This window comes from Camelus ferus, chromosome 7, assembly GCF_009834535.1.
Source record: "Camelus ferus isolate YT-003-E chromosome 7, BCGSAC_Cfer_1.0, whole genome shotgun sequence".
NCBI lineage: Eukaryota > Metazoa > Chordata > Mammalia > Artiodactyla > Camelidae > Camelus > Camelus ferus.
This window is the reverse complement of record NC_045702.1, coordinates 48,956,937-48,984,015: the sequence shown is the minus strand read 5'-3', so window position 1 is coordinate 48,984,015 and position 27,079 is coordinate 48,956,937. Positions and strand designations below refer to the sequence as shown.

Below are 27,079 nucleotides of genomic sequence, written 5' to 3'. Positions count from 1 at the left end.
AGCTTTTGTTGTTCATTGTAGTTATCATTGCTTTCAAAAAATTTTTTTGATTTTCCTTTTTTAATCTATGTACTGTCTTATTTAAGTGATTTACTTTCCAACTTGTCATTTCCTCTTTCCTATAGATTTCTTGCTTCTTTTCTTTTTGGAGAAAACCTTTCATTATTTCTTTTAGGATGGGTTTACTATTGCTGTATTCTTTTCTTTGCTTGTCTGAGAAATTCTTTCTCTCTCCTATTGTTCATGATAATCTTGCTGGGTAGAGTATCCTATGTGGCCAGTTTTTCCCTTCTAGGATGTTGAATCACCTTGCCCCCTCTCCTGGCCTGCAATAGTTCTGTAGAGCAGCTGATAGCCTTATGGGGGTTCCCTTGTGACTTAAGTCTTTTTTTTTTCTTGCTGCCTTTAGTATCCTGTTTAACTTTTGCTATTTTAATTAATGTCTTAGTGTAGGTCTATTTGGGTTTATCTTGTTTGAGACCCTCTATACATCCTGTGTGTGTATATATATATATATATATATATGATTCCTTTTTTATGTGTAAGGTTGGCTTGGTTTATGTTGGTCCATGGGCTTCATATATTGCTTTTTAAAAAATCTGTCCCCTGTTCTGTTTTATTTCCATTATTCCATCTTCTAAATCATTTATTCATTCTTTCACATTATTTAGATTGCTATTTATTACCTTTAGCTTGGCTGTGGTCTCAGTAAATGGGTGTTCTCTATCTAAATTGCTTCTCTTTATAGGTTCTAGTTCTTATTACAGTGATCTGCATTTCTATTGATAGACTTTTTAACTTTCTTCAGTATCTTCATGACCTGCTTTTTGAACTTGGGATCTGGTAGACTGCAGAGGTCCGTTTTCACTGTTCTTCCCAAGGGTTTCACTTGTTCTTGTATTTGGGAGTGGTGTCTCTGTGTCTTCATTTTACTTAACTTTCTCCTAAATTCTTAGGGTCAGAGAAATTTATCTACTGTGGTCTTGAAGAGCTGTTTTTATGTGGAAGTGTCCCTGTGTAGGCTCCAAGTCCAATATTTTTGGTGCAAGGTCTGTTTTTAGTATGGATGCCTGCCTCATCTCTCCTGAGTGTGTGCTGGCTATTATTCCCTTGATGGGAGTGTGAGTGGTGTTGTGGTGACCAGATTCTGCACTGGATGTTGAGTGGGTCCTCTTCTTTTCTCTCTGGTTGTCACTGTTGGGGGCAGGGTCTGTTCCCCAGTTGCTGGAATACAAGCCCCAAAGTCCATTGGTGAGCTCTATTGTGAGGTTGTCAGGACTGGGGTAGTTCTGCCTGGAGAGGAGCTGCTGAGTGTTCCTCTGCAGGAGCTGTGCATCGGGAAGTCCACTCTGTGATGTCACCTGTCATGCGTGTTCAAAGTACCCTGTTGTTGACCCTGCCCTTGCCCCCATTTTAGCTGTAGGAATGCAGGCAGTCAGCCCAGATGTCCATCAGGTGCTATGTTCACAAAGCTCCCAGCATAGGCCCACAAGCACAGAGCCATCAAAGTCAAGCACCAGGACCCACCAGTCACACACGTGGGAGCTATGGAAGCAACCCAGACCCTGGCCGCATCTCTTGTGCAGGCACCCACAATGTCCACAGCTGCCAGTGCTGGACCTGCCCCAGCCTCGGGAGCACTAATAATCTGCTTAGATGTCCTACGGGTGCTGAGCTTACAAAGATGCTGCCAAAGTCACACAATTTGCAGGAACATGGCTCAGATTTCAGTTCAACTTCCAAAGTAATATGCACCCTGAGATCAGCTCCGACTTCAGCCCTGCCTCCCAAGGTGTGTAAGAGACTGGGGCTTGCATGCTCCCAGTGCTTGCACCGGCAGAGCAGAGTGTCTGCTATAAGCATGACAAGAATGAGGCTGCTGTGGCGGGTCCCACACTTCCCTTTCTGCCTGTGTTACACAAATGGGGCTTCAACAGCAGATCCAAGCACCATCCTGCGCACAACCCCAGCTGCAGCCAGGACCACTCCAGCCCCTTCAGGCTACCTCCACACAGCCAACAGGAGCCCTCTCCCCAGGTCTGTCCGCTAAAGCCTAAGCTTCGCCACCCAGCCCCTGCACTCACCAGCAAGGTGGCCAGGACTCTCTGAGCTGGTCTCTTTTACCTGCCACAAGCCAGTTGCTGCATTCTCCTCTGAGGCTTTGAAGCTCCCTTTCTGTCCTGGATCATCTCCCAGCCAGTGAATGGGGTTGCCAGCACGAGGGAACCTTTCTTTGACAGCTCCTTCCCAGGGGCTCAGGTCCAGTCTCGATTCCTTTATTTTTCTTTTGTCCTGTCTAGTTATGAGGTGTTCTTTCTTGCAGCTTTCGTTATATGAGATCTTCTGCCAGTGTTCAGTATTCTGTGAGAATTGTTCCACATGCTAATGTATTTCTGATGTGTTTGTCGGAGGAGGTGAGCATCTTTTTTAGTAAGAAGAGCCAGTGACACTGAGTTGAACATTAAGTGAATTTTTCATGAATTACCCAGGAGGAATGCCCAAAGGAGTCAGAAGGTATGCAGAGTTATTCATTATTTTTCAATTTTTTGTCACGGTACAGTATTTTAAAACAGTGATTTGTATATTTTTAAAAAGAAATATTCTTTTTGAATGACTAAGGAATAGTTTTTAAATATGACCAAAGTCTTCTCAGTTTCCCAAAGTGGAAATCTGAGCTTACTTTTGAAGACCACAATGCACAAAACAGCTAAAAACTAACAACAATTAAAAGTTAGCAATAAACATCAACAATGAAACATCTTAGAAATTTTAGCACTACTAATCTAAATAAATCTTAGATCAAAGAATTCAGAGATATCTAGACGTCAGAAACAATGAGAACATTACATATGTATCCTTTAGGATACATACAAGACTGGGATCAGAGGAAGATTTTAGGGTCAAATTCTTCAATTAAACAATGAGAGCTTTAAAAATTAAATGAGAACTAAGATCTTGGTTTAAGCCAAGGAGAGAAAAAGTAAACCAAAATACAAGTGAAGAAAAAGTAAAACAAAATTTAGTGAAGAGTAGGAATTAAGGAACAAAACAAAAATTGGCAAACCTGATAAATAAAACCAGTGGTGATTTGAAGAGGCCAATAAAATAGACAAAACTCTGGCATATCTGGCCATGTAGGTTAGTATATAAAATCACTTTTTTGTCAGTCATTACTATTTAGGGAATGTAGTATCTTAACAGACAAAATTTAGTGCTACTGAAGAATGTAACAGACTTGAATAAATGAAGACCTAACATGTTTATTGACTAGGAAAACTAAGTGCTTTACAGAACTCACTGTCCTTTAATTTCTTAGTCTAGAGCAATTTCTTCAAAATCTCCCAAAGCTTCTTTTTCTAGCTTCACAAAACTGACCTTTAAGTTTATCCAGAAGACTATATGCAAGATGAGTCAATCACGTTGTTAGTGTACAATAAGGATGATTTTAACCAGATATCAAAATTTACTACAAAGCTATGTGTATTAGTGTGTGATAACTGGTTAAATAGCCATAGAAAACTTAGTGGCTTCAAACATCTATTCAGTAGTTTACAGCTCTGTTGGTCAGAAGTCTGCCAGATCTGTGTGGGTTTTGTGCTCAGGATTTTCCAAGCATGAAATTAAGGTGTAAGCTGGCTGAATCTAGACTATCCAGGGGAAAATTTGCCTCCAAGGCCATAGGCAGAACTGAGTTTCTTGTGTATGCAGGACTGAGGTCCCTGTTTCCCTGCTGGTTGCTGGCCAGGGGTCACTCTCGGCTGCTCCTTTGCCACATCACCCTTCATCTTCAGTAAAGGAGACTCTCCCTCCAGTCAGATCCTTCTCATACTTCAAATATCTTACTGCTTTTGCCACGAGCTAAAGAAGACTAAAGGGCATTTAAAGCTCTTTAAAGGGTTCATATGGTTAAGTTTAGCGCCACCTCTTTCTAAAAACCTGCTGTGCCATCTAATATAATAATCATGGAGGTAAAATCTGTCCTCTTCAGTTAAGAGAATTAGGGTGGGAAATCTCAGGGGCCATCTAAGAATTCTGCCTACCACATTAGGGTAATAACAGTGTGGTCCTGTACCAGAATACATAAGCATACCACAAGAGAAACAGGACCATTTCTAGTATTGCAGTGTAGTGTAGGCTAAGATAGGTCTTTACATCTTCACATCCAGAAAATATGGATTAATTAATAACTTGGGGACATATGAATATCAATTTAGGGAAAAAAATTTCTAAAGTCACATATCAATTCCAGGTAAATTAAAATTTTATATGTAAAGAAAAGTAATAATCTTATTTTCTTCCAGTAGTTTTATCTTATAATCTTGGGACAGAAGTGCCTTTATAAGAACACTTAAAAGAGATAACTGATAACAAAAATAAACATTTCTGAACAGCAGATGATAAAATATAAATGACAAATTAAAAAAACTGAACATGAATAGAAAAAAAGCATTATCATCCTTAATACGTAGAAAGCTCCATGAAAAAAAGAGTAACAAAAAAAATTCCCTAAGAATGATCAAAGGACATGAAGAGAAATTAAAACAAATGCATAGACAATAAACATACAAAACTGGTTCACACTAGTAACCAAATAAATTACAGTGTAATAGCATTTTCACCTATCAGTCAAACATTAAAGTAATTGGTAATTCTCCATGTTGCAAAGTTGTCAACCATACGCTGCTGATAGGATTGTAAACTAGTACCACTTTCCTGGAAGATAATCAGACAATCTATATCAAAAAGCAAAATTATTTATTCCCTTTTATACAGCAGTTGCATTTCTAGGACTGTATCAGTCAAATAATGAGGTATGTACATGTATGCTCAATGTGTATGTTTAATAAGAAGGAAAATATATAAACAACCTAAGCATTCACGATTAGGAAATAAAACAAATTATACACTAAAATTCTGCAGACATCAAAAATATGTACACTTCTATATATTAATATGGAAGTAATCTATACCAAATGAAAGTAGGTCCAAAGAGTGAATAGTTTGATTCCCTTTATGTTTCAAAATGTTTTAAAATCCCTTTAAAAACAACAGTAACTACACACAGAATTGACAGTAGTTATTTCTGGAATGTAGAATCACCCCTGGGGGTGGGTTTCAAGGAGAAGGGATGAGGAAGTTAGATCAGTGGGAGGGTAGGGAGATACTCTTGAACTTTTACAATAATGAATATGTATTAATTTTGTAACACAAAATGTCTTTTTTAGGAGAGAAATGTCCAAAGATGATCCTCGTGCTGAATGTATAAAAAAGTAAGTAACTCAATTTCTACCATTTCCATCTAAGCTATCAGTGACATCATGATGGAATAAAAGTATTGAAAACCACATCATGTATAGACAAAGCACTTAATGCATTTATGAGATGTGTGAAAGAGTTAAGTATCATATCAGAGGCAAAGTGATACCATTTAAAGTGTGCTTTTCATTTCATCAATTTATAAGTAACTGTTGATGCTGTACAAAGGGCCCATTGCTAAATAGTGTACATTAAGGCAGAATCTCAGCCATCAAGGTAACATCATTTGGTCAAGATAAAGTTGATCAAGAGACAAGCTGCTTAAACAGGTCAACAGCTGGAAATAGTAATGCAGAGTGCTGTAAGAAAAAATCGACTAAAAACAATTATGATTACAAACCATACATAGCCCACGTTAGCCTGGAAAACCTTATGTAGAAGGTAGAGTGAGGTTTTCTGCATTAGATACTTCTCAGGCCTCTGCTAGCTCTCCCCCTGGAATGCCACGCCTCCTGCCCTTCTCCATACATCAGAATGCTGCTGGTCCAACAACCAGCTCAAGCATTACTCCCTGCCTCAGCGTGCAGAACTGGCATTACTCAACTGTTTCCACACTTGGTTCACACCTTTCATACTTACCACTGAGTTACACTCTGCTGTGTATCTCACAGACAAAACTTTAACTGCTTTGAAAACAAAAAACATTCCAAACATCAGTTTATTTCCAATGATTAATGAGGTGCTTTGCAAAGTTGATGAATAATATGAACTGAAGAGAAGGGGTTTAGGCTAGAGGATTTTAATGAGCAAATTCTGAGATAGTAAAGGAAAAACCTAGATTAGCACAGCATGTGAGAAATGTGTTGAAAAATATATGGAAGATACATCATTAGAAGTTTCTGTACTAGGTAAAAACAAGTCACTGTATTCTAGGCAAGGCAAAAGACCAGATCTGCCTTTTCAAAGCTACTGACATTATGAAAAACCATGAATAAATCTAGTTTCAAGTTCAGCATGCTTCTTTCTTCAAAGATGCAAATTATTTTAAAATACAGTATGACTGACAGAAGCAGCAACTGAAGCAAAATACAAGTAACATGTGGGAATTTGCTTATTTTGCTGAACTGCAATGTATTTTTCCAAGAAGAGCATTAATTTGAAAGCTTCCTCGGTATTTACCAGGAGAGATTTAGAACTGTTTCACGAAAATTAATTTTTCATAAGTCAGATGTGATTATAATTATTCAAATTTTAAATTTTTATAAAACATTTTCTGGTTATGGCACTATCTTAAACTCTGAGAATATAATATAGCTTGTTCTAAAATCTTTTTCAAGTCATCCTTCCTTTAAACCAGTGCTGTCCAAAAGACAATGTGGGCCTCATACGAAACTTGAAGGGAAAAAAAAAAAAAACAGGAAAAAAAAAAGCTGAATTAATTTTTAACATTTTATTTACCCCACTATGCCAAAAATATTCTCTCACCAATATACAAAAATTGAGATATTTTTACATTCATTCTTTGTACATCTTCAGTCTGATATGTATTTTATACTGATACCATATCTCAATTTGGACTTAGCCACATTTCAAGGGCTACATAGACAAATGAAACTAAATTATATGTAAAGACCAACTGGCCTGCACATGTCTACTGTCTTGTATATCTGCTTGTAAACAGACACTGTGACTGACAGCCACTCTCCAAATTCTATATTCTGTCATCATAGATGTGCATCAAGATATACTACTAGAAGAATTTAAGACCAGTACTATGTCTGATACTAGATAAATGGCAATAAAAATGGATGCCACATGGAATATTCATTCATCTGTTTACAGATTCTAACACAACTAACAGTAAGTAGATAATTTTTTTCTTTATAGCACTTACTGTAATTACTAATTTTTTTACTTATATTCTGTTTGTGCAATCTGTTTCTCCAATGACATTCCATTAGGGAAGGAACGACCTGTACCTTGTTTTCCATTATACCCTGGACCTTAGTAGAATGTGTTTACACATAGTAGTTAATCGAATACCTGTTAAATGGATGAACACGACCTCGCATTGAATATCAGCCTGAGCCAGCTTGTCATTTCATTGTTTTCCAATAGTTAAGATATATTCCACATTTTCTTACTGAAAGCAGTGAACAGCTGTTTCCTCTTAACAGTTTCTAGTAGCTTAACTCAATTATTAAAAATTGGGAAATTCTCCACTAGTAAGTATCATACTTTTCCTGTCTTCGTCAGACTCTCCTCCTCCAACACAACAAAAGCAGAGTGGATGAGGCACAAATGAACAAGTGTAAGAGAACAGCCTCTCCATCAACCTCCTAGAGAAAAAGGAAAACACATGCACCTAGAAGGAAAAAATAGTGAATATTGTTTCCTACCACAGTCAGTAGTGGCAAGGTTCTTATAAGCTCTGGAAACTTCAGAAACCCTCTGGCAAACCATTCTAAGTTCCACAAGAGAACTACTGTAGCAGCCATGAAAAAAGAAATCCTAAAACTGGTAAACGCCTTGAATTTTAAAGTAAAATAAAACAGGCATGTAATACCACAACTAAATGCTAAACCTGTTTAAAAACACAAAAACCCAGGTTCAAAATACGTATGATCAAGTCCTGCTAGCCTTGAGCCTGACTTAGAAATCATTTTACTTAAAATGTATACACTGGAAGAATGAAAGAGCTCTTGCCCTTTTATTCTGTATACAATAAAATGGTACTTTTAATACTGGTATTTCCCAAATGATCAGTTTTATAATTTTAGCACCAAAAACTCAACTCCTAATCAAATGTTTCCTGTTTTGCAAACTACTGGAATATAAAACATTTCATATAATTTAAACATTTAGTCATCTATTGTATGTAAATCACTCTTTTAAAAACCAAATCATATTTAAAATGCACTAGAGAAAATTACTTTTCCCTTTTCTTCTTAGGTACATGTTCCAAAAGTGGTGTAAATTCAGCCTCCTCACTGTGCTTTCTTTTCTTTTTTTTCTTTTTACGGTCGCTTTGGTAACCACTGGAGTCACTGCCTTGGAAAAGAGGGTCCTGGTCCTGATCTTCCTGGTGCTTTTTCTTTTTCTTTTTCTTCTTTGGCTTTTCCTCCAGGAGGCCATTCACATTGTTATTCATCTGCATGTCTGTCTCCTTCATGGTAACATCTGCAAAATCTGCTAGCTCTGTGGTACCACCTTCCACTTCATATGGTTCTGGGTCTTTCTTCTTTTTCTTTTTCTTCTTTGGAGGTTTTTCAACAGCTTCTTCAGTGCCAGTTCCTGTTACTTCTTCAGAAACTGCACAGCGCTTGGTTTGTAAACTATGAATTAACAATTTAAACAATTTGCAGAACATTAAGCAAAAATTAAAAAAAATAAGATCATGAATATTCCAATGTGCTAGTAATTTTCTAAATAATGACAGTGGTACAAGATAATATAACTCATAAGCTTCAAATATTCTACCCTATTAGCCCTCAGCACACTGAAATGTCTTGGAAATGTTGAACTTTTTGTTTCCCAAGTACTTCTCCCTCTGTTACACACAAAAATGACATAAATTTTGTCAAAGTATGGCTTCTAAATTTTAGTTTAATGTTCAGTGTTTTCTGAACCAAAGATCACCACACCCAGGCTTATTAGTCAAACCACTAACATTCGATAGAGAAAAATATACTTCTGGTTATTATCAAAGTAATGGCGTTCCTTGTCTACTATCTTAATTCTTGTTTTAAGTAACAGTACATTGTTCTTAACCAATGCTGAAGCAGTATTAGTTCAAAGTTAATTATTTTGTATCACTAAAATAAAAACAAGGATCAATGTAGGAGCCCTCTCTCTATAGAAGCGCAGTCCGATACAGTAGTACTAGCCATGTGTAACTATTTAAATTTAAGTAATTTCAGTAAGATAACTTTAAAAATTCAGTTCATTTTAATTGCACCATAGTGAGGCTACTATATTTCACAAATATGGCACATTTCTATCATCACAGAAAGTTCTACTGGACAGTTGCTCTAGAACTTTAACCCATACTCTTGTTACTTAACAAGGCAGAATCTGGAAAAAGTTTTTAACACAGGAAGTACTCCAAGAGTTTTTTTCCTACCCTGCCATTAAACTTGGCTCCCATGAATCTAGGCTTAAGATCAGAAATTCTTAGAAGAATTTCAGACCAGAAAAATACAGAAATTAAATGATCTGCCTGGTCCAGTGACAGTGACCAAATTGTTTTTGTTTCAACTGTATAAAAATAAAAGCAGACTAATAGTTATGCAAAATGACTCAGCTGTTAGTTTCAAGCTCAGGGATCAACTTTCTAAAAAATAAACAATACTCAGAAGAAGAAAGTTATTAAAATACACAGCAGTTAGCTAAATGTAGAGCTTTAGAGTATTTAATGCACTGTCATTATTACACTTAGGCGATTCCTACTTACACTGACTTTATAGTTTGAAGTACAAATGGACTAATAAAATTATTTCTAAAAGAGGGACTTATGTTCCCTAAATTCAGAATTAAGTAAAAATGATTATCAAAATGGTAGTAATGTGTTTAGGAACTGACCAAGTGATACTTAGTTTTCCCCGAATGCAGAATACTCCAGCAGCGTCTGAATCTAAACGAAATACTTCGAATTCAAGTTCATCACCCACGTTTATCTCCAGAGTCTGCCACTGCTCAGGTGCCATCTGCTCAGGTTTAGGGATGGAGGCATTGAAGCACCCATGTACCAAACAGCCAATGTGGCTGGAAGATACTTTATTAACTGTACCCTGAGAAGAAGGAAAAAAGAATGTTTCATCAAGAAGAGATCCAGAGTTAAAAGGTGAATCAAACTCAAAGAGAAAATATCAAAATAATGAAATAATTTACTTTAGAAAAAGTTTATCTCAAAACCTACCATTAAAACATCACTTTAAGAATACTAAGATTTTAAAAACCTCAAACTTTATTAAATAAGAATTGCATATCAATTGCCTAACTGGATAAACAACTACCTTATTCCCTCTCCCTAGCTAAAAAAAGAAAACCCAAAACCCCTACCTTAGCAGCCACTGGAGGATTCCCTGGGAAGGGGGTTACTCTATAACCATATTGAAACCAAGGAGCAAATACTCTGATATGACCTACATGTGAAGAGACCTCAAGGTAAGAAGCATACGCTTTTTGTAACTAGGATCCACTTTTTTTTTTCCTATAAAGTCTGAATTTCAACACTTAAAGAGCATTCTTTAATAATTAAACTTAGCATAATGGAAGCAGTCCTATTAAAGGACAGCTTACCTTTATATGTAAATCTTGAGCATGGTTATTTTGACTAAACTACAACATTATTAGAAGCTTTAAAACTAAAGTGTAAGTATGTGTTACATGGTGTTAAGTTTAAAATGAAAATTTCCAAGAACCTTAGTTTTCCATTCTTCCCCTTCAATGAAAATCTGAAAAATTTTTTTAAATCACATATTTTGAATTATAGAACTATAAATAATACTAGCATGTATACAATGCTGTTTAATGTCAGCAACTCCTACATGTGACAGACTAAAACTTCTTTGTCATTATCAGGAATCTGGAGTCTCCAACGTTATCTGCTGGATGGTCTGAACAACCTGGTATATCTATACAATGGAATATTATTCACCAATAAAAATAAACAAGCTACCAAGCCATGAAAAGATATGGAAGAACCTTAAAAACATATTGCTAAGGGAAAGAAAACAATCTGAAAAGGTTACATACTGTATGATTTCAATATATGACATTCTGGAAAAGATAAAACTATGGAGACAAAAAACAAAAACACAGTAGTTGCCATGGTTTCCAGGGAAGGGAGGAAGTGATGAATAGGTAGAACACAGGATTTTTAGAGCAGTGACCAATTTTTCCATAGGATACTGTAATGTTGGATACATGTCTTTATACGTTAAAACCCACAGACTGTGCAAAGAGTAAACTCTAAACTATAAACAATGTATCAATATTGGCTCAACTGTAACAAATGTACATTTGTATGTATGTGTCAATAACTGGAAAAACAGTATATGTGTGTTATTTTTTGTGGGGAAGTGAAGAAGTATATAAAAACACTACTTTCCACTTAATTTTTCTATATGTCTAAAATTGTCACAAAGATAAACTTCAGCAATTAAAAACATAGTGGGAAAAGTCTTTTCAAAGTATGGGTTTACAACAATGAATATGGACAAGAAAATGGATCTCAAGGGCCTACCTCACACAAAAAACTAAGATTGATCACAGACCTAAACAGAAAGGTAGAACTACAAAAATTCTAGAATTTTAAAAAAGAGTATCTTAAAAACTGAGGGGTACACAAGTTTCTTAGGATCCAGTAAGCAATAACTACAGAAGTACAATATGACACACTGGACTGCATCAAAATTAAAAGCTGCTGTTTATCCAATGATACCATTAAAAGATACAGACTGGGAAAAAAATATTGACAATACATTTAACTGAAAAGGATTTGTATTGTAACTGTAAAAAGAATTACTATACTTCAATAACAACACACCCAGTTAAAAGGGGACAAACTACTTGAACAGGCCCTTCTGACTGAAACACAGGAAAAAGGACTAATGAGAAAAATACAAATTAGAACCATAATGAAAAACAACTATATGCCCATCAGTAAAATCAAAAGACTGGTACACCAGATGTTGGCAAAGATGCAGAGCAACTTGTTAAGTGTTAAAAAGAGAAATTAGCTAACAGTTTTCCACAAAGTTAAACACACATTTACCTTGTGACCTAGCAATACTGCTTCTAGTTTTCACTTAGGAGAAATGAAAATATATGTTCACAAGAGCTTTATTCATAATAGTTCCTGATAAGAAACAACCAAAATGTCCACTGATGAAGATGGATAATCAAACCGTAATATATTCATAGAAATGAATACGACCAACAATTAAAAGGCAAAAATTACCAATATACATAATACCATGTATGGAACTCAAAAATACGCTAAGTAAAAGGGGCCAGATTTTAACAGTGTATAATGAAAAACTGCACTACCACAGAATTACAGAACGAGCAAATTTAATTTATGATATTGAAATCGTAATAATGGTTGTACCTAGCATAGAGAGAGGATTGACCAGGAAAAGACATGAGGATCACTTCTAAGACAGAATGGTGTATGTATATGCACTTGCCAAAATTCACTGAACTGCATACCATAATCTCTGCATTTTGCTGCATGTAGATTAAATCTCATTTTATTGTATGAAGATTGTATCGTGTTAATTAAATACAAATTAAAAAAAATTGCTCAAATGTATTTGAAGACTGGATCTTATTAAAGGAGTAGAGTAAAAGGAATAATTTAAGTTTTCATTTCACACTTCCTAAACAATTTGAATGTTATTTCTGTGCACGTTTATGATGAAAGTGATGAAAAGGAAAAGCCTACAACCAAGAACTCTATTCAGCAAGGCTCTTACTCATATTTGACGTAGAAATCAAAAGCTTTACAGACAAGCAAACGCTAAAATAATTTAATTAGCAACACCCAATCAGCTTTACAACAAATGTTAAAGGAAGTTCTCTGGTGAAAAAGAAAAGGCCACAACTAGAGCAAGAAAATTATGAAATGAGAGGGAGAGATCAAGACAGTAGGACACAGCTCATCTCATGCCACAGATACATCAAAAATATATCTACATGTGGAAAAACTCACAGAATACCACCTACTGATGTTAGCAGAAGAACTCATACAACCAAAGCTACAAGAAAGATCACCATGTAACCAGGTTGGACAAAAGGAAAAAACAAACAAGAAAAGGAATTGGAACTAGACCTGTGTGCCTTGGAGGAAGCTGTGAAAGAGGAAATTTCCTCACCCTGGGAGCTCCCTTCAAGGCTGGAAGATCAGCCAGGACAGAAAGGGAGCTTCAGAGCCTCAAAGAATGTAGCAACTAGCTTGCAGCAGGCAGAACAGAGAATGACCAGCAAAGAGTCCTGGCCACCTCCTTACACTCCCCAGCCTGAGTCACGCATCTGCTGGTGTGTGCAGGGGCTGGGTGCTGGAACTTGGGCTTCAGAGGACAGCCCTGGTGAGAAGACTGTTGTTGGTGGCATGTGACAGCCTGAATGGGCTGCAGTGTGGTCTGAGCCACAACCGGGACTTTTTGAACACAACAACAGAGAGAGATCTGGGCTGACTGCCAGCATTCCCACAGCAGAGGTAGGGCCGAGGTCAAGGCCAACAACAGTGTACTTTGTGAATGCACAAAACAGGTGTCAGGCAACACCAGAGTGCACTTTCTGGTGCAGAGTCCCTGTACTCACTGCACTGTGCACTCAATGCACAGGAATACTCACTGGCTCCATTCCTGGAGGAAGTGCTCCCTTCAACCTCACACTGGCAGCTCAGAAACAGACTTGGAGGCTTCTACTCCAACAACTGGGGAGGAGACCCTGCCCCCCAGCTGGGCTGTGACAACCACAGAGCAGAGGAGACCCCTCTCAACACCTGGTACAGGCTCTGGTCACTGCAATACCAATCACACGCCCATCTAGGAGATAACTCCCAGCACACTGAAGAAAGATGTGGCAAGATCCGTAATAAAAACAGCCTTTGCACAAAAATGTTAGACTCACACAGGCTACACAGGGACACTCCTACATAAAAAAGCCCTTCAAGACCAGAATAGATGTTTCTCCTGAATCCATAGAGTCCAAGAAATAAAGTAAAACGAAGAAGCAGAGGAACCACTCCCAATTAAAAGAACGAGAAATCTCGGAAAGAACAATTAATAAAACATCTCTCCATTCTACTAGTTCCCAAATTCAAAAGACGCAAGGAAAATATTAAAGAAATTAAGAAAAACTATTGGTAGAAATGAAAATCACTGTAATAAGAACTAGAAACTACAGGGAGTAGGGGAAAAGAGAAGATGGCGGAGTAAAAGGACGCTTGTAGCTCACCCTCTCCCACAAATGCACCAATACTCACATCCACAGACCCACTCAGCCAACCAGAGCACCTGCAAACTCCGACAGAACATCGCCCTCTTCAAAAGATAAAGATGCCAAAAATCTGGTAGGAGAAAAGGAAAAAACAAAGAACAAAAGGCAAAGCAGAGCGGACGGGTCCCGCGGGGAGGGAGCGGCAAAAGAGGACTGGCGCTCGCTTGCTGGGTCTCCCCTTTCCAACTGAGAGGCCAGCGGGATGGAGGGGGAGCCTCTGAGGCTCGGATCTGTACAGAGCAGCCCTTGACCAGAACTAAGTTAAACGGGCACAGAGGGTACCCGCAACACCCAGCCCGAGATGAGGGCCGGCAGCTGGGGGCAGGGCCAGGCTGCCCAAGCCGGGTGGAGGACGGGGGCGGCTGCACTGAGGCAGCCCCGGGGGACTGCAGGGGGCTGTGTGCCGTGGCTGTGGGTGCACAGGGCAGAACAACCTGGGCCCTCCATAAAACACGGTTGATGTGCCCTGGGGGGAAGGGTGCACACCCCCATCTCTGAAAACCGTCGGGAAGTTCTGGGGGAAGAGAGGCGGGGCTCAGGCACAGCTGCCATCGTCCTCCGGTGCTTAGCACCCAGGCGGGGGCGGGGGCGAAACCTGCATCCGCACCTAAGGACTTAGCAGCCTCAAAGTCCAGACGGAGACTTGTCTACAGCCCGAGGCAGACAGGATCCTTCCATCCTGGTCCCTCAGAGAACTTGCTCCGCCAAGACAAACAAGGAGCAGGGACAAGGCTGTTCTCTCCCTTCATCGAGCCCACCTGCGAAGTGCCAACCCGAGGCAGAGTGCCCAGCGGCACAGAGCAGCAGAGCGACCGGCGCTGGAGACGGAGGGCGGCCCCCCGCCTTTCAGGCAGGAACACAACCCCTGACCACAGTGCTGGGATGGGGTGCGACCCAGCCTCCCACGTGGCCAGTTTGCAACATATGATTGCGGCATTGCGAGTGGCAGTGACCCGCCTGCCCACAGCAAAGGAGAGCTGCACCTGACCCAGTGTTGGGAGGGGGCGCGATCTGCTTGCCGACAGGCTCTGGAGCAGCACAGAGGAGGGCGCCAGTGGAGGGCCTCTGGAAACAGCAAGCTGAGCTTCCAAAACAGGACGAAGACAGAAAGACTGCACATTAAAAGCACACAGTCTCCAGGAGAACACCGACCCCAACCCTTTTTCTTTTTTTAAATGTTTTTACCTGTTCTATTTTCTATTACCCTCTTAATTTTTACTTCTTCATTTTTATTTCTCTTGGGTTTTGATGTCCTGTTATTGATTATACACAGGTTTCAAATACATCTTTTCTCCTTTTTTAAAAGGTTTTAAAAGGACGTCTCAACCCGATTGCTATTCTGCTTCAACTTGCTCTTCTATTATTCATTATACACTGTTTTCAAACCTTTTTTTCTCCCTTCTTTTAAAATTCTTTCTCTTTTCTTTTTTTTTCCTAAATCTTATTCCTACATAGGCATTAGATAGATAAACTCCTTAAGGACCACAATAGACAACTGATACTCCATAAACCACAGTGCCAGAGAGGTATGAGCAAGATGAATAAGCAGAGAAACCACTCCCAATTAAAAGAACAAGAGAAATCCCTTGAAAGAACGATCAATGAAATAGACATCGATAGCCTACTCAAGATCAAGATTTCAAAAAAGGAGTGATCAAAGTGCTGAAGGAACTAAAAGAGATAGTTTAGAGATATAAAATATGTCAAAGATGAAACTGAAGCTATAAAGAAGAGACAAGTAGAATGGGTAAATTCATTGACTGAGATGAGGGATGATCTAAAAGCTGTGCAAAGCTGACTAGATAATGCAGGGAACGAATCAGTGACCTAGAAGACAGGACAATAGAAAGCACCCAATCAGAAGAGCTACAAGATAAACAAAAACAAATAAAAATAGCATAAGGGAACTATGGGATAATATAAAGTGTGCCAATCTTCGCATAATAGGGGTCCCAGAAGGAGAAGAAAGATCAAAGGGGATTGAAAAGGTTTTTGAAGAAATCATGACTGAAAACTTCCCAAACTTAAAGAAGGAATCAGATATCCAAGTACAGGAAGCTCAGAGGGTCCCAAACAGGAAGAACCCAAACAGACCCACACCAAGACACATCATAATCAAGATGGCCAGAGTCAAGGATAAAGAAATGATTCTAAAGGCAGCAAGAAAAAAGCAAAGAGTAAGTTACAAGGGAACCCCCATAAGGCTCTCAGCTGATTTCTCTACATAAACACTACAGGCCAGAAGGGAGTGGCAAGGTATATTCAAAGTCCTGAATGAAAAAAAGATGCAGCCTAGGAAACTTTATCCAGCAAGGCTATCCTTTAGGATAGAAGGAGAGAGAAAGAGCTTCACAGACAAGAAAAAGCTGCTAAAAGAAATATTGAAAGGTCTACTCTAAATACAAAAGCAGCAGGATGCTACAGAAATGAGAAACTCACAACTGGAAAGGTGATAACTCATGAATTACAAATAAAATAAACACAAAATTATAAAAGACATACAAATCACTGAGAGTGGGAGAGGGAGGCAGGGAAATTAGAATATATTTTTTTCTTTCTTTTTTAAATTTTTTTAATGGTAGGATGGGTTTGAAATCATGTTACTATCAGTTTAATAAAAACAGTTATAGTAATGGGCTAATAGATTTATAAAAAAGGGTAACCACAAGCCAAAAACTTAACAGGGAGTCACAAAAATTAAATAAAATCCATGATACTACAAAGGAAAATTACCAAACCACAAAAGGAAGAAGAAAGGAACAAAGAGGAAATACCAATTCAACTGCAAAGATAAGTTCAAAATGGCAATAAACACACATCTATCATTAATTACTGTAAATGTTAATGGACTAAATGCTCCAGTCAAAAGACACAGAGTGGCAGACTGGATAATAAAGCAAGAACCTTCAATATGCTGCATACAAGAGACCCACTTTAGGGAGAAGGACACATATAGACTGAGAGTGAAAGGATGGAAAAGGATATTCCATGCAAATGGAAAAGCCAAAAAAGCAGGTGTTGCAGTACTGATTTCAGACAAAATAGACTTTAAAACAAAGGCCATGAAGAAGGACATTTTATAATGACTAAAGGAGTGATACAAGATGAGGATCTTACACTTGTTAATATATATGCACCCAATATAGGAGCACCTAAGTACATAGAACAATTACTAACAGAAATAAAGGGGGATATTGATGGGAATACAATCATAGCTGGAGATTTTACCACCACATAAACATCACTAGACAGATCTTCCAGACAGAAAATAAATAAGGCAACAGATAAATTAAATACAATAGAAAAATTAGATTTGGTGGATATTTTCAGTGCATTACACCCCCCAAAAATAGGATATACATTCTTTTCAAGTGCACATGGAACAGTTTCCAGGATTGATCATGTACTTGGGCACAAAAGAAACCTCAACAATTTTAAGAAGACAAATTATCTCAAGCATCTTTACTGACCACAATGCCATGAAACTAGAAATCAACAACAGAGAAACAAAGGAGAAAAAAAGGAAAGCATGGAGATTAAACAATATGTTATTGAAAAAACAATGGATCAATGAGGAAATCAAAGCTGAAATTAAAAAATACCTTGAGACAAATAACAATGAAAGAAGCACAACCATTCAAAATCTATGGGACACAGCAAAGGCAGTGCTAAGAGGGAAGTTTACAGCGATTCAGGCCTTCCTCAAAAAAGAATCTCAAATAAACAATTTAACCCATCAGCTGAATGAATTAGAAAAAGAAGAACAGAAAGCCCCAAAAGGCAGCAGAAGAAAGGAAATTATAAAGATTAGGGAGGAAATAAATACAATAGAGGTTAACAAGACAATAGAAAAAAATCAGCCAAACCAAAAGCTGGTTTTTTGAAAAAGTAAGTAAAATCGACAAACCTCTGGCCAAACTCACAAAGAAGAAAGAAGAGAAAGCACAAATTAGCAAAATAAGAAAGGAAAATGGAGAAATTACAACAAATAAAATAGAAATACAGAATATCATACAAGAATATTACGAAAAACTATATGGAACCAAACTGGATAACCTAGAGGAGTTGGACAAGTTTCTGGAAACATACTGTCCACCAAGACTGAATCAAGAAGAAACTGACCACTTGAACTAACCGATCACTAGAAAAGAAATTGAATTAGCAATAAAAAATCTCCCTACAAATAAAAGTCCAGGACCAGATAGCTTCAATGGGGAATTCTACCAAACATACAGAGAAGAACTCATACCAGTCCTCCTCAAACTCTTCCAGACTATTGAAAAGGAGGGAATACTCCCAAACTCATTCTATGAAGCCACCATCACCCTGATACCAAAACCAGGCAAAGACACTACCAAAGAAGATAATTATAGGCCAATATCACTGATGAACATAGACGCCAAAATCCTCACCAAAATTTTAGCAAATAGAATCCAACAACACATAAAAAAGATTATACATCATGACCAAGTGGGGTTCATCCCAGGAACACAAAGGTGGTTCAACATACGCAAAATCAATGTAATACATCACATCAACAAGAGGAAGGACAAAAACCACATGATCATCTCAATCGATGCAGAAAAAGCATTTGATAAAATTCAACACCCATTTATGATAAAAACTCTCACCAAAGTGGGTATGGGGGAACATATCTCAACATCATAAAAGCTATATATGACAAACCTACAGCCAGCATAGTACTCAATAGTGAAAAACTCAAAAGCTTCCCACTAAAATCTGGGAGAAGACAAGGATGCCCACTATCAACACTCCTATTCAACATAGTCCTGGAAGTCCTAGCCACAGCGATAAGGTAAGAGAGAGAAATAAAAGGGATCCAAATTGGAAAACAAGAGGTAAAAGTGTCACTATATGCCGACGACATGTTACTATATATAGAAAACCCTAAAAGGTCCACACAAAAACTACTAGAGCTGATCGAAGAATTCAGCAAGGTATCAGGTTACAAGATTAACGTTCAAAAATCAGTTGCATTTCTTTACACTAACGATGAATCAACAGAAAAAGAAAGTAAAGAAAGAATCCCCTTTAAAATAACACCCAAAGTAATAAAATATCTGGGAATAAATATAACCAAGGACGTGAAAGAATTATACACAGATAACTATAAACCATTGGTGAAGGAAATTAAAGAAGACTTAAAAAAATGGAAAGATATCCCATGCTCTTGGATTGGAAGAATCAATATTAAAATGGTCACACCGCCCAAGGCAATCTACAGATTTAATGCAATCCCTATCAAATTACCCAGGACATATTTCACAGAACTAGAACAAATCATAATAAAATTTATATGGAACCATCAAAGACCTAGAATTGCCAAAGCATTACTGAAGAGAAAGAAAGAGGCTGGAGGAATAACTCTCCAAGACTTCAGACAATACTATAGAGCTACAGTCATCAAGATAGCATGGCATTGGTACAAAAACAGACATATAGACCAATGGAACAGAATAGAGAGCCCAGAAATGAACCCACAAACTTTTGGTCAACTAATCTTCGACAAAGAAGGCAAGAATATACAATGGAATAAAGACAGTCTTTTCAGCAAATGGTGTTGGGAAAACTGGACAGCAGCATGTAAAACAATGAAGCTAGAACACTCCCTTATACCATACACAAAAATCAACTCAAAGTTGATCAAAGACTTAAACATAAGACAAGATACAATAAACCTCCTGGAGGAAAGTATAGGCAAAACATTATCTGACATACATCTGAAACATTTTCTCCTAGAAGAAATAAAAGCAAGAATAAATAAATGGGACCTAATGAAACTTACAAGCTTCTACACAGCAAAGGAAACCATAAGTAAAACAAAAAGGCAACCTACGGAATGGGAAAAAATTTTTGCAAATGAAACCAACAAAGGCTTGATCCCCAGAATATATAAGCAGCTCATATGACTCAATAAGAAGAAAATAAACAGCCCAATCCAAAAATGGGCAGAAGACAAAAACAAGCAATTTTCCAAGGAAGACATACAAATGATCAAAAGGCACATGAAAAAATGCTCAATATCACTAATTATCAGAGAAATGCAAATCAAAACTACAATGAGGTATCACCTCACACCAGTCAGAATGGTCATCACTCAAAAGTCCGCAAATGACAAATGCTGGAGAGGCTGTGGAGAAAAGGGAACCCTCCTACACTGCTGGTGGGAATGCAGTTTGGTACAGCCACTGTGGAAAACAGTATGGAGATTCCTCAAGAGACTAGAATAGACTTACCATATGACCCAGGAATCCCACTCCTGGGCTTATATCCAGAAGGAACCCTACTTCAGGATGACACCTGCACCCCAATGTTCATAGCAGCATTATTTACAATAGCCAAGACATGGAAACAGCCTAAATGTCCATCAACAGATGACTGGATAAAGAAGATGTGGTATATTCATACAATGGAATACTGCTCAGCCATATAAACCAACAACATAACGCCATTTGCAGCAACATGGATGCTCCTGGAGAATGTCATTCTAATTCAAGTAAGCCGGAAAGAGAAAGAAAAATACCATATGAGATCGCTCATATGTGAAATCTTAAAAAAAAAAAAAAAACCAAAAAACGAAAAACAAAAAAACCCAAAGCATAAATACAGAACAGAAATAGACTCATAGACAGAGAACACAGACTTGTAGTTGCCGGGGGGGCGGAGGGTGGGAAGGGATAGACTGGGATTTCAAAATTGTAGAATAGATAAACAAGATTATACTGTATAGCACAGGGAAATATACACAAAACGTTATGGTAGATCACAGAGAAAAAAATGTGACAATGAGTGTGTATATGTCCATGTATGACTGAAAAATTGTGCTGAACACTGGAATTTGACACAACACTGTAAAATGATTATAAATCAATAAAAAATGTTTAAAAAAAAAGCAGAAAAAAAAAAAAGAAAACACAGGCAAAACATTATGACATAAATCTCAGCAATGTTCACCAAGGCAGTCTACCCAGGCAACAGAATTAAAAGGAAAAATAAACAAGTGGGACCTCATTAAACTTATAAGCTTTTGCACAGCAAAGGAAACAGTAAGCAATACAAAAAGACAACCTACAGAATAGGAGAAAATATTTGCAAAAGATCAGACTGACAAGGGCTTAATTTCCAAAATATATAAACAGTTCATACAAATTAATAGCAAAAAACCAAACAACCCAATCCAAAAATGGGTAGAAGACCTACGTAATTCTCCAGTGAAGACATACAAATGGCCAATAGGCACATGAAAAAAATGCTCTATATTGCTAATTATAAAAGAAATCCAAGTCAAAACTACAATGAGGTATCACCTCACACCATTTAGAATGGCCATGACTCAAAAGTCCAAAAACAAAAATGCTGGAGAGGCTGTGGAGAAAAGGGAGCCCTCCTACACTGTTGGTGGGAATGTAGTTTGGTGGAGCTGTTATGGAAAACAGTATGGAGATTCCTCAGAAGACTAAAAGTAGACTTACCATACGATCCAGCAATCCCACTCCAGGATATATATCCAGATGGAGCCTTAATTTAAAAAGACACATGCACCCCAGTGTTCAGAGCAGCACTATGTACAATAGCCAAGACATGGAAACAAACTAAATATCTATTGACAGATGAAGGGATAAAGAAGCTGTGGTATATTTACACAATAGAATACTATTTAGCCATAAAAAATAAAATGCCATTTGTAGCAACATAGATGGACATGGAGATCTTTATTCTAAGTGAAGTAATCCAGAAAGAGAAAGAAAAATACTGTATGATACCATTTATATGTGGAATCTAAAAAAAAAAAAAAAAAAAAAAAAAAAGACAAACAAACTTATTTACAAAACAGAAACAGACTCACAGACATAGAAAACAAACTTATGGTTATCAGGGAGGGAAGGGGATGGGAAAGGATAAATTGGGAGTTTGAGATTTGCAGATACTAATATATATAAAATAGATAAACAAGTTTATACTGTATAGCACAGGGAACTATATTCAGTATCTTGTAGTAATTTATGGTGAAAAAAATATGAAAACAAATAAATGTATGTTCATCTATGACTGAAGCATTATTCTATACACCAGAAACTGACACAACATTGTAAACTGGATATACTTCAATAAAAATATATATATACCAAAAAAATACCAATAAAAGAAAGCAATATACAAGACCTATGGGATAAAATAAACTGAGCCAACCCATAACAGGGATCTCAGAAGGAGAATAAGGAAAGATGGGGATCAAAAATATATTTGAAGAAATTATGGCAGAAAACTTCTGAAACCTAAAGGACTCAGATATCCATGAAGAAGAAGCATAGTGTGTTTCAAACAAGACGAACCCAAAAGACCCACACCAAGACAAATTGTAACTAAAACGGCAAAAGTTAAAGATTAAAAAAGTAGATACTAAAGGCAGCAAGATAAAAAGAGTCAGAGGGAACCCTAATAAGGCTATCAGCTAATGTATCTACAGATATGTTGCAGCCAAGCAGGGACTGGAAAGATATATTCAAAGTTCTGAAAGGGAAAATCTGGCAACCTAAGATACTCTACTCAGCAAGATTATCATGAACAATGGAAGGAAAGATAAGAAATTTATCAGAGAAAGGACAATTGGAAAGTTTATCACTTAAAAAAAAGCCAATGCATAGATTAAAAAAGTCAAAATCAAAAAAATTTTGTGAAAGGAACAATAACTACAATGAATAGCAAAAGCATAAACATGAGAATGTAAGAGGACATCAAAATATAAAATATAGAGGGGAGTAAAAAAATGTAGATTATTTTGAGCTTGTCTGACTACCACTCTAAAGCAAGTAGGTATAGTAATGGTGAACATACTTGAAAACCAGTGTAACTGCAAATCAAATCCATACAATAGATGCATAAAAACAAAAAAGAGAACTCCAGCACAATATAAAAGAAAGCCAACAAACCACAAAAGGAAAAAGAGAAAGAAAAAGAAAACAACAAAGAAGAAACAGAAAGTCAACTGGTAACAAAGTTTAAAATGGTAATAAATACACATTTGTCAATAATTACCTTAAATGTCAATGGACTAAACGCTCCAATCAAAAGATGTACAGTAGCAGAGTGAATGATAAAACAAGTGCCAACAATATTGTTGCCTACAAGAGACCCAGTTGTGAAAGACACAGACGGAAAGTGACATTCAAACAGAAATGTCAAGAAAGCAGGGGTAGCAATACTCATATCAGACATAACAGATTTTAAAACAAAAGATATAAAGACAGATAAAGAAGGACATTATATAATGATAAAAAGATTAATACAAGAAAGAGTATAGTGTACTCAATATAGAAGCATGTAAATTCATATAACAAATACTGACATAAAGGAAGAAATTGATAGGAATACTAGGAGACTTTAACATTTTACATCAATGGACAGATCTTCCAAACAGTAAATCAATAAGGCATCAGAGATTCTAAATGATACCAGTTAGATTTGATATTTTGAGGATGTTACATTCATAAAAACCAGTATATACAGTCTTTTAAGTGTACATGGTACATTCTCTAGGATAGACCACCACAGTAGGACAAAAAACAAGCCTCAACTAATTGAAGAGAGCAGAAATTATTTCAACCATCTTTTCTGACTACAATGATATGAAATGAGAAGTCAACTAGAAATGAGAGAAAAGATGACTATACGAAGACTTAAAAAAAACATGCTACTAAAAAAACCCAATGGGTTAACTATGAACTCAAAGAGGAAATTAAAAAATACCTTTAGACAGACAAATGACAATGAAAACACAATCACACAACATCTAAGGGGATGCAGCAACAGCAGCCCAAAGAGGGAAGTTCAGAGTGATATAGGCCTTCTAAAAACAAAACAAAACAAAACAAAACTCAAATGAACAAACCTACCACCTAAAAGAATTATAAAAGGAACAAACAAAATCTATACGTCAACAGAAGGGAGAAAATAACATACTAGAGAGGAAGTAAATAAAAAAGAGATTTAAAAAATAGGAAAAAATCAATCAAAAATCAATTAAAAAAAAAAAAAAGAGCTTATTCTCTGAAGGAGTAAGCATACCTGACAAACCTGTGGCCAGGCTCACCAAGAAGAAAACAGAGAAGATGTAAATAAACAAAATGAAAACTCAAAGAGGAGAAATGACAACTGATACCACAAAAAATACAAAAAACCATAAAAGAATACTATGAACAATTATATACCAACAAATTGGACAATTTAGAAGAAATGGACAAGTTTCTAGAAATATATAGCCCTCCAAAACTCAGGAAGAATATATAATTTGAACACACCAGGAGAAGTGAAATTGAGCCTGTAATAATGAAATCCCTGTAAATGAAAGTCTAGTACTGAATGGCTGCACTAGGAAATTCTACCAAACATACAAAGAATAACTTATACCAATCCTTCTCAAACTCTTCAGAAAGGAACAAGAGAAGGGAACACTTTCAAACTCATTCTATAAAGCTACCATCATCTGATGCTAAAACCAGACAAACACACTACTGAAAAGGAAAATTACAGGCACTATCTTTGATGAATACAAATGCATAAACTCTCAACAAAATATTAGCAAACCAAATATACAACAAATAAAAATGATCATATGCCGTGATCAAATTGGATTCATCCCAGGGTGACAAAGATGGTTCATCATATACTAGTCAATCAATGTGATATACCACATCAACAAAAGAAAAGACAAACACTATATGATCATCTCAATAGATGCAGGAAAAGCAGTTGATAAAATTCAACATCCAATTACGATTAAAAACTCCTACCAAAGTGGGTACAGTGGGACTGTATCTCAACATAATAAAATCTATTTATGACAAACCCACAGCCATCATAATACTCAATGGTGAAAAGCTGAAAGCCTTCCCACTAAAACCTGGAACAAGACAAAGAATATCCACCTTCACCACTTCCATTCAACATAGTTTTGAAAATCCTAGCCACAGCAATCTGACAAGAAAAAGAAATAAGAGGTATCCAAGTTGGAAGGGAAGGGGTAAAACTATCACTATATGTAGATGATATGACACTATTTATAGAAAATCCTAAAAACTCCACAAAAAAACTACCAGAACCGATAAATGAATTCAGTAAGGTAGTGGGATACAAGATTAACCTACAGAATCTTGCATTTCTTTACAACAAAAAATGAATGTCAGAAAAGTAAAAAAAAAAAAAAAAATTATATAAATAAAATAAAATATTGAGGAATATACCTGAAGAAGGAGGTAAAAGACTTATATAGTGGGAAATAAAAACACTAAAAGGAAACTGAAGATTATTTAAAGAAATGAAAAGACATTCCATGGTACAGCACTATGGAGAGCAGTATGGAGGTTCTGTAAAAAACTGGCTATCCTATGCAAAGTAATCTACAGACTTAATGTGATACTTCTCTAAAACACATGACAATTTTCAAAGAAGTAGAAAAATAATCCTAAAATTAATATGAACTCATAAAAGACTCAGGACTGTCAAAACAATCTTGAGAAAGAAGAATGGAGCTGGAGGAATCACACTCCCTGACTTCAGGCTAAACTATAAAGCTACAGTATTCAAAACACTATGGTACTGCCACAAAAACACACAGATCAACGGAACAGGAAGGAAAGTCCAGAAAGAAATGAAGCACTTACGGTCATTTAATCTATGACAAAGGAGGCAAGAATATACAATGGAGAAAAGACAGTCTCTTCAGCAAGTGGTGTTGAGAAAGCTGGACAGCTGCATGTAAATTAATGACATTAGAATACTCCCACAATACAAAAATAAAAATAGCTTAAAGACTTAAATATAAAACATGATAGTATAAAACTCTTAGAAGAGAACATAAGCAAAACATTCTCTGACATAGACCACAGCAATGTTTTCCTAGGTCAGTCTCCCATGGCAACAGAAATAAAAATAAAAAAATAAATGGGACCTAATCAAACCTGTAAGATTTTGCACAGCCAAAGAAACCATAAACAAAACCAAGACAACCTACAGAATGGGAGAAAATAATGTGCAAACAATGTGACCAACAGAGTATTAATTCCCAAGACATACAAACAGCTCATACAGCTTAACATCAAAACCCCCCCAAAAAAACAAGTTGGGGAGGAGGGTATGGCTCAGTGGTAGAGTGTGTGCTTGGCATGCACAAGGTCCTGGGTTCAATTCTCAGTACTTCCACTAAAAATAATAACTAGGCCTAATTACCTGCCCCCTCCAAATAAAAATAAATTTTAAAAAATTAAAGAAAAAAAAACCATCAAAAAATGGGTAGAAGAACTAAATAGGCATTTCTCTAAAGAAAACATCCAGACAGCCAACAGGTACATGAAAAGATGCTCAGTATCACTAATTATCAGAGAAATGCAAATCAAAACTACAATGAGGTATTACCTCACACCAGTCAGAATGGCTATCATGAAAATATCTACATATAGTAAATGCTGGAGAATGTGTGGAGAAAAAGGGAACTCTCCTACACTGTTGGTGGGAATATAAATTGGTGCAGCCACTATGGAGAGCAGTATGGAGGTTCTGTAAAAACTAAAAACAGATTTACCATATGATCCAGCAACACCATTCTTGGGCAAATATCCAAAAAAGACAGAAACTAATTCAAAAAGATATATGCAGCCCTATGTTCACAGTGGCACCACTTACAATAGCTGAAACATAGAAGCAACATAAATGTCCATCAAAAGATGAATGGATAAGGAAGATGTGGCATACACATACAATGGAATATTACTCAGACACAAGCAAGAATGAAATAATG

The 27,079-nt window shown here is 36.8% G+C and overlaps 1 protein-coding gene, 1 long non-coding RNA gene and 1 other non-coding gene across 3 annotated transcripts in view; 2 read left to right on the top strand and 1 right to left on the bottom strand.

Moving 5' to 3' along the window:
* Positions 1 to 1,176: 1,176 nt before the first annotated feature.
* The window catches only part of TWISTNB (TWIST neighbor), a 35,804-nt gene continuing 9,901 nt past the window's right edge, over positions 1,177 to 27,079 (bottom strand). The window contains exons 3-4 of the mRNA XM_032483881.1: positions 9,838 to 10,046; positions 1,177 to 8,591 (exon numbers count right to left, since the gene is read on the bottom strand). Of these exons, the coding sequence (XP_032339772.1) occupies positions 8,186 to 8,591; positions 9,838 to 10,046 (615 nt within the window). The 3' untranslated portion in view covers positions 1,177 to 8,185. The remainder of the gene's footprint in view (positions 8,592 to 9,837; positions 10,047 to 27,079) is intronic.
* LOC116664934 lies at positions 9,978 to 10,995 on the top strand. The gene is made up of 3 exons (XR_004321483.1): positions 9,978 to 10,099; positions 10,290 to 10,422; positions 10,840 to 10,995. It is a non-coding gene; the product is annotated as an uncharacterized LOC116664934 (long non-coding RNA).
* TRNAA-GGC lies at positions 26,413 to 26,484 on the top strand. Its single transcript has one exon. It is a non-coding gene; the product is annotated as a tRNA-Ala (tRNA).